The sequence below is a fragment of the Gobio gobio genome (assembly GCF_949357685.1).
Source record: "Gobio gobio genome assembly, chromosome: 20".
Lineage (NCBI taxonomy): Eukaryota > Metazoa > Chordata > Actinopteri > Cypriniformes > Gobionidae > Gobio > Gobio gobio.
The window spans coordinates 26,731,433-26,747,575 of NC_137113.1; the positions used below are offsets into that span (position 1 = coordinate 26,731,433).

The window sequence follows — 16,143 nt, forward strand, 5'->3', positions numbered from 1 at the left end:
GAATGAAATGAAAAAATAAAACAAATAAAAAAAACATTGTTTTTGCCAATACATTCCATTTCATGTCATTTTACTTTTTTAAACAACTGAGTCCCGGTGTCCACATACAAGGACATAGCATAACCTATGAATAACATATTGTAAAAAATCAATTTGTTTCTTATGCTCTAAACAACGTAATAATACTAAATAAAAACACTTTTTTCTCTGGGTCTTAGGAGGATTTGAAATGTGCAATAGTTAAAACACACTAATAATATAAAAATGTAATAAACTTTATTATGAGTAAATTCTAAACCCCAGTCTGAGATAAAACAGTGAAACATTATCAACAGACAGTTTACTGACATCTGCTGGAAAAAAAAAGAAAAAGGGTTGGCCATTTGTTATAAAAGGCAAGCACACTAATCCACAGTTTTAAATTCAATTGCAATATATACGCTGTTAAGTTAGACATATGAAATATTTAGAGTGTCTAGAAGTAATGGCATCATGAATTTGAGAGGCTTTGCATGCTTGATGTGCTCCAATATCATTTCATTATAACTCGTGTCTTCTCATCTCCAAGCAGAAGCCTGTTAAAATAATAAACAATCTGCTGTTAAAAATAATTTCTTGACACGGAAGACCTCAACAAGGAAATATTTTTGTATCAAGGCAAACTGACCTCACAAGAGCAGCAGCCACCAGACCTCCCCCTATCGGACCGACCCAATAAACCCAATGATAAGACCAGTAGTTAGCTATCAGTGCAGGTCCAAAAGCTCTTGCGGGATTCAAACAGGTGCCAGAAACGTCTCCTCTATTAAATAAAACAACATAGATTTTTCAGACAGACACAAATTCTATTATAGATATGTAACATACAAAAATCCGTAAAAATAGGGCACAATTTACTGAATTAATTTGACGAAATTTTCGTATGCCTATTTATTTTTTTACAGGAGTTTTACCTGTATTTTGAATTTTGAACTTCATTGTGTTTTAGGAAATGTCCATAAAATTACTGGATAATGTCAAGGTAATAAGCTGCTAGAGCCAGTACTTTTTTCTGTTATTATACATTTACTTTATGTATTTTTTACAGTGTAGGCCTAACGTTTGTAAAACTACATTTGCTACAATTACATTTTAAAAAAGTATTATTATTAGGGCCCAAGCCCTGAAAGGGCGCAGAGCCCTATTGTTCTTCCTCTGTTTCTTATTAGGGCCCAAGCCCTGAAAGGGCGCAGAGCCCTATTGTTCTTCCTCAGATTATTCTTTGTTTTTTTTTTTTGTTTTTTTTTTATTTTTTTTTTCGACTTCTCGGGTACTTTTGGGGCACTTAACATGCTCGAAAACTCTTGAAACTTCGCACACACATCGGAATGCGCGGCCATCAGAGCCGGGCTGAAGCTGGTACCCGGGCGTGGCAGGGGGGCTCGACAGCGCCCCCTTAAGTGGGGTCTGAAAACTTGGTCCATATATCAAACACACTTGCACGTACATGTATGAAACTCGGTACACATATAGACCTCATCGGGCCAAACAACTTTCGTGCTCATAGTTACGCGTCAGCCCAACAGGAAGTGAGCTATAATCGGTTGTTCGGAAAACCCATGCTCTGGAATTTAATATACTCCTCCGAGGCCATTGTTTCGATCATCGCCAAACTCGGTCAGCATGAAGAGAACATATCCAGGATGCTAAATTGCGAGCGGATTTTTGATATCTCAAATGGTGTGGCCGTGGCGAAGCAACGAATTTATGGCGAGAAAAGGGAAACAGGAAGTGTGTTATAACTTGTGCAAACATTGACTGATTTGGATGAAACTTCAGCTGTGTGTTTGTTGTAAGAGGCCGATCACATGGATATGACTTTTGTGAGTCAAAGTTATAGCGCCACCAACTGGCAGCAGGAAGTGTGTCACTTTCAAAAATGCTTTGAATCACCATCTTATTTTCACCCCATTTACTTCAAACTTCATCAGTATAATGTGAAAACATGAGAGATAGAGACGTATGAAATGGATTCCTGAAATTTCAAATACTGTTGCCATGGCAACGTGTCAAAGTTTAATAATCTTTTGGCTGTTCTGAGGCTCTTAGCATGCTTGAAATTGCTTGAAACTGCTTGAAACTCAACACACACATCAGAGATGTCAGTCAGTACACATGGACAAAGCCTCAGAAACGGGCGGGGATGAGGGGCTCTCTAGCGCCACCTTTTGACAAAAGTGAAGGGCTTCGTTTCATCTACAATCACCAAACTCAGTATATATATTGACCTCATCGAGCCGGACAACTTTCTAATTTACAGTCATTAGCTCCGACCAACAGGAAGTCAGATATTTTGGTTTGAAGGTAAATTTTTGGTTAAATCGGGGTCTGAGTTTTTACGTTCTCCTCGTAGGCGTTTTATTCAATCTCCACCAAACTCGGTCAACATGAAACAAAGATACTGAAGATGCTAAAATGTGAACGGATATTGGATATCTCAAACGGTGTTTCCATGGCGAGGGATTAAATAAGGACAAAAAAGGGGAACAGAAATTCTCTGTCTGCTGCTCTCCCCTCAATGAACACAAGATGGCAGCATTGTATTAGTTTTGAAGCAGGATAAAAAAAAAACTTGTTTCTCTCTCTCTCTCTCTCTCTCTCTCTCTCTCTTGTTTGTGATTTATGAGGACACAAATTTGTATAATGACATGGGTATTACACTGGTATTACAACGTGTATGTGTGTGTGTTTAAAAACATACTAAAACAATGTTTTATTAAAATGTAACCAAATAGCTTTAAAATAATCATACTATTTTTCAGATCAATATATTTATTTTATTTAATATATTTCTTCTGAATATTTATTCTCTGTCTGCCCTCCCCTCACTAAAGGGTGGCAGTGTTGTGTTATTTTTTAAACTCTCTTTCTGTGTGTGTGTGTGTGTGTGTGTGTGTGTGTGTGTGTGTGTGTGTGTGTGTGTGTGTGTGTGTGTGTGTGTGTGTGTGTGTGTGTGTGTGTGTGTGTGTGTGTGTGTGTGTGTGTGTGCAGGCCCGTCGCGACAAGGCAGGCAAACCAAGCAATTGCTTGGGGCCCCGAGCTGGCCTGGGGCCCCAAGACAGCGACAGGTTAAGAATAAAATGAAACGACAAACTGTGTGAGCGCCCCATTGATAGTCAATGCAGTAAAGTGCAATGACACTGTTATCGGGATCCCCCTTAAGGGGCCCCTCTCAGAAGTCGCTGACAGCAGCCAGCCAACCACGCGATCTCTGCTGCGGCAAAATACAAAATCTTCGGATTTTAAGCGGAATTTTATGCTTCAGGAAGCCAGAAAAGAAAATAGAGAAAGGAAGAGGAGGATAAGAAAAAACAAGATAGTGGTATGTGATAAATTACACTGGATAAAATAGCTCTACTTGTCTTGTACAAAAAAAGTGTAAGTTTGCAGCAGGTAGGCTAGCAAAAATATGTTTATGTTAGCTATCGTTACCTGCCTGATGGCAAATGCTGCTTGTAACGAACAGTTAGTGCAACTTTTTTTTCCGAAAAGACGAAATTACATGAGATTGCTATAGCTTTGTAATAGGTTTTGATGAAAGTGGCATAGCATGCTCTACTAACTATTATTTATGCTATGCATAAATAACCTGGAATAGTTAATATAGCATGCTATATTAACAATTATTATAAACATTATTTAACCAGAAAGAGGCAGAGGAACATGATTTTTTTCATAGCTTATCTTAACGTGCTAGTGTCGGGATATATACGGTAGTGACAGTTTATGCAAATATGACATTATTTTTATGAGTTACCAATAGATCTTGAACAATTACTTTATTCTGTGGCAATTTTTACACTGTTACATTTTGAAGTACAGTATCAGGACAACCCACATGTTTGACTGGTACTGTTTACATGTTTTACTGGTACTGCCCACGTTTTACTGGTACTGTTTATTAAACTATTTAACAAGGTATTATAGTCATCGGTTGCAACTTTATAATAACCATCCAGATAATGTTTATAGACAGTTTACAAAACAACTAGTAACCCTTAAGTATTCCCAAAGTGTTAGGAATATCTGGTCCGTCTATCTATGTAAAAGTAATGTTTATAGATGTTTAAAAAATGGTTACTTAAAGGTTTAAAAAAAATTAATGATACAGTGGTGTTTTTTGCAAATGTTTTCAAATTTTATGCACAGTATATGCAACAACAGTATTTGCACTGTAAACCTTTTTATTAATATAAAGTGTAGGTGAACTTAAACTGTATGGCTATGCTGGTATGCTGTGTGTGTGTGTGTGTGTGTGTGTGTGTGTGTGTGTGTGTGTGTGTGTGTGTGTGTGTGTGTGTGTGTGTGTGTGTGTCAGTGTCCTATCTGTGTGGATGCGTCTCATGTCAGCTAATCAAGGGACACTGACACACACACACACACACACACACACACACACACACACACACACACACACTCGACGCATAGATAGACTCGCGTCAGTTTCCTGCTCACATCGAGTTCTCTTTTGCTCTTGAACAAACAATAACACAGAGGATTGTGAGTATTCTCATATTCGAGTCTTAAATTAGTTAAATAACGTCTTAAATGAACTTCAAAGAGTTGTGAGGAAATGAGATGCGCGGGACAGCGCGTGAGATCCGCGGTTGTTCTTAAAGTGACAGGAGCACTGATGATGCCTGTCATTAATGTTCATCAAAGAACAACGGGAACAGAGAAAATTGTAGCTTTAATGATGATTCATCTATATTTCATTTATTATTTATGCAGTTAAGGAAGGTTTGATAACTATTACATTTCTGTATAACAGGGAAGGCCATGGGTAAATGTAACATTTATTATTTTGGTGATTTAGGTAAAATGGTTTAAAAAAAACACAGCAGAACCACAGCGCATCTGATATGACTGGCATAACGCTGGCGAAGTTAGGGACCGTCTGCAAAGTTACATACAACATTGAAACGTGTATAACGTTACCAAACTTCACTAGCATTTAAAGAGAATGACAGTCATAAAACTGACTGTAAAGTGTTCATCTAGGTGTCAGGTATGATGCACACATTAAATACATTTATAAAAAAAACTATTTATATTTAATTTATATATGAATGTAAATAATTATATGGGCCTACACAAATAATATAACATTTCAAGATTTATAGTTTATTGTAAACGTAATGTGCAGCTCTGTAAAGGGGCAACAAATATATGATAGATACGTGAGAACAAGATTTTTTTTAATCATCTTTAAGTGCACAAAACTATGAAAATATATGAAAGCGCGGCACAATGCGCTTATGCGCATCCCGGGTGCAGAATGATGCGCTTAAAGCAACATGGAGTCAGAGGGCGCAGTGCAGCGCGAGTGCACATTAAAAAGTTCACGGCATAAAGAGACGATGAGCGTTGAGCGCACAAATCCTAGTCTACTATGTATATCGGTCGGTTTCTTCACAGTTTTAAATTCCGGTTATTGTGCGTGTGATGCCTTGTGTTGTCACCCGGGTAGGGAGCACAACATCGTTCAGAAACCGCTAGATAAACTCCAGGAAGATAAATTATTTTATCTGCATATCAAGTATTATAACGGGAATATATCATCTTGGAGTGAGCTTTACCGAGCAGCTGACTGACTGTAACCAAACACGACGCGCAGTTTGAATGCTGAACGGAGAATGATGGACAGCTACAGCGGAGGAAAGACATTCAGCTATGGAATGGCTTTAGATGACTTTGTACTAGCAAATCATAAAATACTAATAATGATTGCTGAAAGATCATGTGACAATATATATTTCTGATGATTATTTAATTACCACGACATGCCTAATCTGAGCAAGTGACTGCCTGTCTTGAGTTTTGTCGACAGACGGAGGTGGCACGAAATGTGACGGAGGCGGCCGCTATGCAGGAAAAACCATAGAAAAACCCTGCGGTCATTGTTTAAACTCATCCTACTCCAACCAGGAGTCCGCAAATTTACATTTCCCCATTTCGGAGTCTGTTTCGCAACGTGTGGAGGGCGACACATCACCTAACTGCGCATTTCGCAAAATACGTGACATCACCCATAGACAGTGTGCGCGCCCGAGCTGATCTCACTGACATATCACTATTCAGACAGGACTAGTTTTCTAAATTATATTTGAGTTACAATTCTCATCACCCAACATCTGTGATTTCAAATATATTCAAAATAATGTTTTCAGAGATTGAAGTAAAAAAAACTTTCGATTTTATTTCTTTTTGTTGTTAAAATCTTGTGAATCTTGTTCAATGTGCAGATTGCCTCTCTCTCAGTCCTTCCCCTCCCCCCTCACTCTCAGGCTCACCCTGGGTGTGTGTGTGTGTGTGTGTGTGGGGTCTCTCTCTCACCCTGTGAGTTTGTGTGTGTGCCTTTCTCTCTTGATGATGATAATTTACCCCTTTCATATCATAGACTATCACAAATAACTATCACTTGTGAATAAGTAAAAAAAGAACTATACAAATACCTTGAATTAAATACTGGCCTTCTGGACTTATAACATTTTGAGCAGGAAAAGATAACTTTTCACATATTTGAAAGAGATCTATTTCATCCCATGACATTAAAAATCATCTACATTTAAATGACATCATGGGTGTGGCTTGTGGTGATAGTGGCACCAGCTGCTGCGGTTAATGTGACATATTCGAGCGATTTAAAAAAATTATCCTGTTTAAATGCATATTGCCTGCCGTGCACAGTTATGCTGATGCCACCGGCGTGGCGGTGCCACCGGCTTGGGCCCGTCATCGCTGCTCGCAGCTTTAATTATTATTATTATTATTATTTTATCGACTTCTCGGGCACTTTTGGGGCCCTTACCATGCTCAAAAACTCTTGAAACTTTGCACACACATCGGAATGCGCGGCCATCAGAGCCGGGCTGAAGCTGGTACCCGGGCGTGGCAGGGGGACTCGACAGCGCCCCCTAAAGTGGTGTCTGAAAACTTGGTCTATATATCAAACACACTTGCACGTACATGTATGAAACTCGGTACACATATAGACCTCATCGGGCCAAACAACTTTCGTGCTCTAAGTTACGTGTCAGCCCAACAGGAAGTGAGCTAATATGGGTTGTTCTGAAAACACATGCTCTGGAATTTAATATACTCCTCCGAGGCCATTGTTTCAATCAGTGCCAAACTCGGTCAGCATGAAGTCAAGACACAGAGGATGCTAAATTGCGAACGGATTTTTGATATCTTAAACGGTTTGGCCGTGGCGAAGCAACGAATTTATGGCGAGAAAAGGTAAACAGGAAGTGTGTAATAACTTGTGCAAACATTGACTGATTTGGATGAAACTTCAGCTGTGTGTTCGTTGTAAGAGGCCGATCACATGGATATGACTTTTGTGAGTCAAAGTTATAGCGCCACCAACTGGCAGCAGGAAGTGTGTCACTTTCAAAAATGCTTTGAATCACCATCTTATTTTCACACGATTGACTTCAAACTTCATCAGTATAATGTGAAAACATGACAGATAGAGACATATGAATGAATTCCTGATATTTCAAATAATGCTGCCATGGCAACATGTCAAAGTTTAATAATGTTTTTGACTGTTTGTGTGCCCTCCCCTCTATCACCAAAAGGGGGCAGTGTTGTATTATTTTTGAAACTCCCTCTCTCTCTCTCTCTCTCTCTCTCTCTCTCTCTCTGTGCTTGCTTATGTGATTTATGAGGACACAAATGTGTATGATGACATGGGTATTGTATTACAACGTAGTGGTTAATGTGGACATGAACTATGACACTATATCAGTACAGGACTCATTTTCTAAATGACATTTGAGTTACAATTCTTTTCACCTGACAGCCGTGATTTCATGTACTCATTCAGACAGAACTCTTTTTTTAAAACAGGAGTGTGAGTGTGTTTTCTATACATGTGCTTTACAGAAGGTCATGTGCTGTGTTTGCAAAGATCACTTTTGACACATTTGTCTTTAAATTCATACTGACATAGTTCAAATTTATTTTAAAAAAAAATTCACATTATTTTCTACAAGTGTCTGTTTATAAGTGTCTTTTTTCACAGAAAGTTTTTGTTTAAACGTGAATATTTGTATAATTCAGGGTCTAAGTTTTTACGTTCTCCTCGTAGGTGATTTATTCAATCTCCACCAAACTCGGTCAACGTGAAACGGAAGCTTAACGCATTAAAAATATTTAACGCAAATAACACAGCGTCCGTTTTTATATCCATTTTTGCTTAGCGTTACATGATCACCACGCTCCTATTCATGTAAATGCTTCCAAGCGCGACAAGACACAAGAGCGCGCGCTGTATGCCAGTGTCCTGTCTGTGTGTGTGTGTGTGTGTGTGTGTGTCAGTGTCCTGTCTGTGTGTGTGTGTGTGTGTCCTGTCTGTGTGTGTGTGTGTGTGTGTGTGTGTGTGTCAGTGTCCTGTCTGTGTGGATGCGTCTCATGTCAGCTAATCAAGGGACACTGACACACACACACACACACACAAACACACACACACTCGACGCATAGATAGACTCGCGTCAGTTTCCTGCTCACATCGAGTTCTCTTTTGCTGTTGAACAAACAATAACACAGAGGATTTTGAGTATTCTCATACTGTCTTAAATTAGTTAAATAACGTCTTAAATGAACTTTAAAGAGTTGTGAGGAAATGAGATGCGCGGGACCGCGCGTGAGATCCGCGGTTGTTCTTAAAGTGACAGGAGCACTGATGATGCCTGTCATTAATGTTCATCAAAGAACAACGGGAACAGAGAAAATTGTAGCTTTAATGATGATTCATCTATATTTCATTTATTATTTATGCAGTTAAGGAAGGTTTGATAACTATTACATTTCTGTATAACAGGGAAGGCCATGGGTAAATATAACATTTATTATTTTGGGTTTATGTAAAGATTTTTTTAAGTTCACTTAAATTAAAAGTTGTTTTTTAAAGACTAATAAATGTTGAAATTGGGAGCTTTCAGTTATACTGTAATGTAACGTCATTAATGTTTCATAGAGAATTTAGTATCAGTGATACTGGTCTTCATTCATAAAAAATGACAATACAACACATATTTACAATATGCTGTCTTTAAATTGTTTCTAAATTAATTTGGAGAGTAACTGAAATTATTACAATATCAAAATATTACAAACTTAAAATATTAAAAACTTGCGATTAATCGTGATTAATTACAGAAAAAAATGTGATTAATTAGTTAATTTTTTACTTTACAGTCATTAGCTCTGACCAACAGGAAGTCAGATATTTTGGTTTGAACGTGAATATTTGTATAATTTCTCTTAGCATGCTTGAAATTGCTTGAAACTCAACACACACATCAGAGATGTCAGTCAGTGGAAATGGGCAAAGCCTCAGAAATGCGTGTGTTGGAGGGGTGTTTATTACAACATAATCATGGTTTATGAAGACATTTCATGTGTCCCCGTAAATAAAAATAGCTTTAACAGCATACTAAACAATTTTTTAATAAAAATGTAAAAATGCAGAATGTTTTCTGTGATGGTAGGTTTAGGGGTAGTGTGTGTGTGTGTGTGTGTGTGTGTGTGTGTGTGTGTGATATGTAGGCTTAGGGGTAGTGTAGGGGGATAGAATGTACAGTTTTTACAGTATACAAACCATTAAGTCTATGGAATGCCATCTGCCTGTCTTTCCCCTTCCCCCTCTCTATCTGTGTGTGTGTGTGTGTGGGGGGTCTCTCTCTCACCCTGTGAGTTTGTGTGTGTGCCTTTCTCTCAGTCCTTCCCCTCCCCCTCACTCTCACTCTATCATTGTGTGTGTGTGTGTGTGTGTGTGCCTTTCTCTTTTGATCATAATTTAACCCTTTCATATAGGCTATCACAAATAACTATCACTTAAAATAAAAACGTCATGTGATGTGTTTGCCAAGATCACGTATGATGCACATGTCTTTAAATTAATTATTTACTGATATAATATAAATGTATTAAAACATAAATTTCACATGATTTTATAAAAGTGGCTATTTATAATAAACTTCCATAAAATGTAGACACGCATCTTACTCTTACCTGACACTGATATTAAAATCATCTTTGCAGTTTCTGTGATTTGGCTCCATTTATACATTTTTTATTAAAAAGAATTTATTGGACCACCCATATTGAAATGAAAGCATGTTTTATGGTGCATAAGATTGGTGCACAAACGGTAGCTAAGGTAGCTCAAAAACACATGAAGAGAAGTGTTAGAATAAAACAACATCAGCATTCGAATGGTATTCTGAACTCATTCCAATTTGACCTTTGACATAATCTGACATGAAATTCATATAAATTTAATTGATCTCATAGATGTGGCTGTTGTGGTCATAGCAGCACCAACTGCTGCAGTTAATGTGGTGAATTCAGATGACTTTGACATAGTCCTTTTATGTTTTCCCATTTTAAATGCCTATTGCCTGCCGTGCACAGTTAAGCTGATGCCACCGGCGTGGCGGTGCCACCGGCTTGGGCCCGTCATCGCTGCTCGCAGCTTTAATTATTATTTAGTATTACTCTGTAAGACAATTACTAAATGCACCAATTTTAAAGTGTCAGGCAGAAACCTCATATCTTTTATTTACATCATATTTTGGTAAAAGGTTAACAATAACACGTGTTTGACCATATATAAAGCCACAACTTTGAATACAGTGTTTTTTCGTTCCAGACTCACCCTGCCAGAATATTGATGATTACAGTGCAGCCCACCATGAAGGGCACCAGGGGGCTTTTGCTCTTTCCATTGACTGCCCCCAAGAGCACTACCATAGTTACTAGGCATGTCATGGCCATTTCAGCAAACACAACCTTCCACAGATGCTCATCAGACTTAAGAACAGCAAAGGCCGCTCCGGTAGCATTCATGTAGTTCTCGTGTGAGGTCATAACCTTGAAAATACATTTGTCTGTTGAGCACTTTTTTTGTGTGTTATGGAAAGTAATCCTAATATTAATTGTCTGTTCTTGTATTAAGTGTATTCTTGTTCACACCTTTGACATTGCAGCTCCCAGCACACCTCCGATAAGCTGACTGATAAGATAGGGAACAACCATCGTCAGCTGAATACCACCACACAACCATATAGCGATGGTGAATGGTGGGTTGAAATGTGATCCGCTGCATGGAGAAAAATAATAATTCAGGTGAGATATGAACTCACTTTCATCACTCAAAAATAATTGAACAAATCCAAAGAAGTGCATAAAAATACATATAGCCTATCTTAACACTTTATTTTATTTGTCCTTACATAAGTGCACGTAACAGTATATTATGCATAATTACTTAACCCTAAACCAAACCCTATTTCTAACCCTACTATACTGTACTATTTCTAACCCAAACTATATCGTAACATGTTGTTAATTATACTATTACGCAGTACTCAGATGTATAATTATACTGTAACAAAGACACTTTAAAATAAAGTGTAACCAAAAATTCTTACCTGATTTCTGCCATACAAGCCACCAGCACAGCCACTGCTAAACCATGTACGAGTGCTGGCTGAAGTCTTCCTGCTGCCTCCACATTTTCAATGACAGACACACAGCCAATGAAGACAAAAAACATTGTTCCCACCAGCTCGGCGACACATGGCTGGAATATTCTTTCATATTTGCTCAGATCTTTGGGTGAGGATTCATTCTTCTTCAGCAAATATTTGTCCAGCTCTTTGAGCTCCAGCTTCTCTACTTCCACAGACATTGTGCACCATCAAGTGCAATGAGTAACTTTGTGACTGTGGCAGAGGGAAGCACTATGATAACAGGGCCAACTTGACTTGTTCCACCATAAATCATTCTTATATCCCTGAACGTCTGATATCATAGTATCATAGGATTATAATGAAGGATGCAGGCAGTACCCACAAACAATCCAGTTTTAGGAGACAATGAAAAGATTTGGAAAGTTTAAACAATAACTGTGAGTTATAAGCATGGATATTTTCAGTCTAGATTTAGATAAATGGATGTTTTTGTTCCCTTATCAGATGTAAGTTCCTTCACATTTGGACAGTATTTTTTCCGCTATTATATCAATGTTATTGATTTGCCTGTCAAGTGTGTGATAACTGCCTAACCTTGGCTGTAAATGCTATCAACCCAAACGGCATTATAAAACAACACATTGACGCTTCAAGGTGAACTTTGAGCCAAAATGTGATATGTTGAAATGTGATGTTTTACAAATTATACTGTATGTGGGTCTCAGAATCATAGTGAGTGAACAGAAGACAGAGACCATGATTTGATTTCGAAATCAAAAAGAATATATATTCGATTATTAGTAATAATTTACATAATTTTTGGCCAGCCTATCATACAGTACATACAGTAGAAATTATGAACACATGCACAAATAAGAGAGAACCGACAAAATATGAATAACTTATTATGGTGTGTATAGTCAATTTACGCTTTTTTTGTTGTCTTATTTTGCCAAATAAGTTCGTCAGATAAATACCTTTACCAAGTTTAGTTTAGAGTTTTGTTCTGCCCTCATATTTAAAATAGCTTATATTTAAAAAAAAAAATTCCTCATATTTTGGTTTGGTTTAATCAAACTCAAAGGGTCATTAAACATTAAAAGGTCAACGGTCAATATATAAAAATAACTTGACTGGTCTGCACAGATTCCTGACCTCAACCCGATTGTCATGATCTCAGCCTGTGTTTTCCTGTCTTGTGAGGACTTTTGTTATGTTCTGCCTTGTGCCATGTTTGTAGTTCTTTGTAGTTTTTCATGTTGATTAGTTTCCCCAGGTGTGTCTTGTTAATTTGTTAAGCTTGTTTTCCCTTGTGTATTTATGCTGCCTTCACGTGCTATCGGAAATTTCCTAATTCCCACTTTAGAAGTCGTGATTACGAGCTTGTTGCATTCAAGTGCTTTGTTGTCGGAGTGAACAGGAATCATGGTGGACACCAGGTTATTCTTGCCTATTTATTGGGATAATCTTGTTAAAACCAACATCATATGTAGTCAACCCATGCACCGACAACCATATAAATTCCAGTTAGTCCGCTTTCTGCTGATTCTATCATTTCAGTCAAATGCAGGCTATTTTCGCTGTGTACCAAAGATACAATTCGCTTCATATGATTACTCTTACATGTAAATATGTACTACATTAATGTCAAGACAAGACGACCTAGCTGTTTTGGAGAAAAAAAACAATAAAACCATACCTGCCACAGCAGTCTAGTTCTCCCCGCCACCATGTTTAAAGCTTATGACACGCCCATCTCGGGAATTGGGGTATCAAAATTATTTCCGAACTTCCCAGTGGTAAACACGACATCAGACGGCGTTCATGTGGAATTTTTACCTAGTAAACTCGTATGTACGATAATTCCGATAGCACGTGAAGGCAGCATTAAACCCCTGTGTTTCATGTGTTCTTTGTCAGGTCTTGTCATAAATGGGAGTACGTTTGGCGTGGCTCATTCTGTTTTCTGTTCTTGGTTCGCTGATCTCTGTGGTTTTGTTATGTTATGTTATTAAACTAGTTTGCATTTGGATCCAGCTCTCCCTTTTGGTTTTGAGTTCACCCTGCGTTACACCGATATAACACCTTTGGGATGAATTAGAGCGCAGACTGCGAGTCAGGCCTTCTCATCCAACATCAGTGCCTGACCTCACAAATTCTAGAAGAATGGTAAAAAAAATCACATAAACACACTCCTAAACCTTGTGGAAACCCTTCCCAAAAGAGATGAAGCTGTAAAGGGTGAGACAACTCCATATTAAACCCTACGGATTAAGAATGGGATGTCATTAAAGTTCATGTGCATGTAAAGGCAGGCGTCCCAAAACTTTTGGCAAATATCAAAGGAACTGTGAATTGCAATTTGCATATCAGCCAAAAAAAAGAGGGACAGAGGATGATATGCTCACTATGGCTGATACAATTGCTAGCCACTTACAACAAGCAAAGGCTTATGTGTTTCCTTTTTACTGACTATACTATGCAAATAAATGTACTCTTAGAACGTCTGTTGGTTTTAGGAGTAAATGTAGTGATAGTTCATTGGATTAAAAACTTAATTTAGATAGACCACAATGAGTGTGTGTCTGGGGGGTTACATCAGATATATGTGGAAGGAAGTGTTCTGTCATCTCTGTTATTTTCTGTTTATACAAATGAATATCTTAAATAATATATAGCTCCTGACAGAAATACTTTTATGTAATCCATCTGTGGAAATTGTCCAGACTTTTAAGTATTTGGGAACTATAAATGATTGTAAATTGAAATTTTCCGGTAATGTGGATCTTATCTACAAGAAAGCAAATCAGAGGTTATTCCTGCTATCCCTTTTTCCCGTATAATATAACAGCTTGGTTTGGAAGAATAACATCTGTGAATAAAGTTAAAGTTACAGGATTATAAGGATGGCAGGTATCCAAACAAAAGTCAATAGATTGATTATATGAAATTGCTGATCAGATGAAAGATTTGGTTATAACAAAAGTTATAACGCACCCACTGAATTATGCTTTTGAACTACTACCATCTGGTCACCGTTAGAGAATACCAAAAGCAATATATAAACAAACCTTTGTGTCATATGCATAGGTCTTCTGAATAAGGGTTAGGAATGGAGTGAGGAATTAATATGTTGATGTGGAGGTTGTGTATTGTTATTGTTGTTTGTATTGTGTATGTTATATATTATTAATGTTGATCTGAATCTCTTTAGAAGGTCTGACACGAACAGAGACAAGCAACGCAAGGGACCTTGCAGCAACTTCAGAACCAGTGGTGGATATCTAAGGCCCAGCAGATTCAATCTTTTGCAGACAAGCATGATATGCATAATTTTTACAATGCAGTAAAGGCCATTTACGGCCCAATATCTTACTCTCTCTGCCCCTTGAGATCAGTTGATGAACTGACCCTCATTAAGGACCAAACAGGCATTGTTCAAAGATGGGGGGAACATTTTCAAGCCTTATTAAATCAAAAGGCATCAGTCGATCTAACAGTGCTGGAGGAACTACCAACCTTACCAAGCATACAGAGTCTTGATGTTCCACCTTCTTTTTCTGAAGTGTATGCTGCAATCAAGAAATTGTAAAACAGCAAGTCCCCTGGGCCTGATCGTATTCTGAGCTCCTGAAGGAAGGAGGGTACCTTTGCACTAGGGCAATCCATCAGTTCGTCACCCTAGTGTGGCAGCAATAAAATATTCCCCAACAATGGAAGGATGCAAATATTGTCACAATATATAAAAACAAGGGTGACCGGTCCATCTGTGAAAACAGTAGGGGGATCTCTCTTCTTTCAGTTGCAGGTAAAGTTCTGGCAAAGGTCATGCTCCATCGACTTGTCAATACTATCTCTGAAAATCTCCTGCCAGAATCCCAAAGTGGGTTCAGAGCAGGTCGAAGTACAGTGGACATGATATTTACCTCACGGCAGCTGCAGGAGAAATGTCGCGAACAACATAAGAACTTGTTCATTGCTTTTGTGGCTCTTTCCAAGGCTTTCGATACTGTACTGTCGTAGCATTGTGATCAATTTTACAGAGCATCCAAAATGCAGAGGCACTTCCCATAAGAGGTCACCTCTATTGGGAAATGCATTTTGGATGCTCTGTAAAATTGATCACAATGCTACGACAGTTCCATGATGGGATGACTGCCAATGTGACATTGGGTATACTAGAATCTGCACACTTTGCAGTAGGCACTGGAGTAAGGCAGGGCTGTGTTCTTGCGCCAGTCTTGTTTAACATCTTCTTACTGTGTGTCACAAAGCTGCTGTACAAAGAAATGGAAGAAGATGGTGGGGTTACAGTGGCTTATAGACTGGATGGTAACCTCTTTAACATCAGGAGGTTCCAGGCAGTCACTAGATTAGTTTGCTTGCGTGCTGGAATTGCAGTATGCGGATGATTGTGCCCTAGTATCACATACTGCAGAAGATTTACAGTCTACTCTTAATGCTGTTGTTAGAGCATACAACAGGATGGGCCTAGCTGTGAATATCAAGAAAACAGAAGTCCTTTGTCAATGGTCATCGCCAGTATTCACTGTTCATGATTCCCATAGTGCCACACTTTAAATATCTTGGCAGTTATTTATCTAGCGACTGTAGCATG

The 16,143-nt window shown here is 38.2% G+C and overlaps 1 protein-coding gene across 1 annotated transcript; it reads right to left on the minus strand.

Annotated features, from left to right (window-relative positions):
- Positions 1-532: 532 nt before the first annotated feature.
- Positions 533-11,743, minus strand: aqp8a.2 (aquaporin 8a, tandem duplicate 2; the record flags this gene model as incomplete). Its single annotated transcript, XM_079845650.1, has 5 exons — positions 533-575; positions 668-802; positions 10,709-10,923; positions 11,026-11,152; positions 11,484-11,743. The coding sequence occupies 5 exons, from the start codon at positions 11,741-11,743 to the stop codon at positions 533-535; spliced, it is 780 nt and encodes a 259-aa protein (XP_079701776.1).
- Between the last annotated feature and the right edge of the window lie 4,400 nt (positions 11,744-16,143).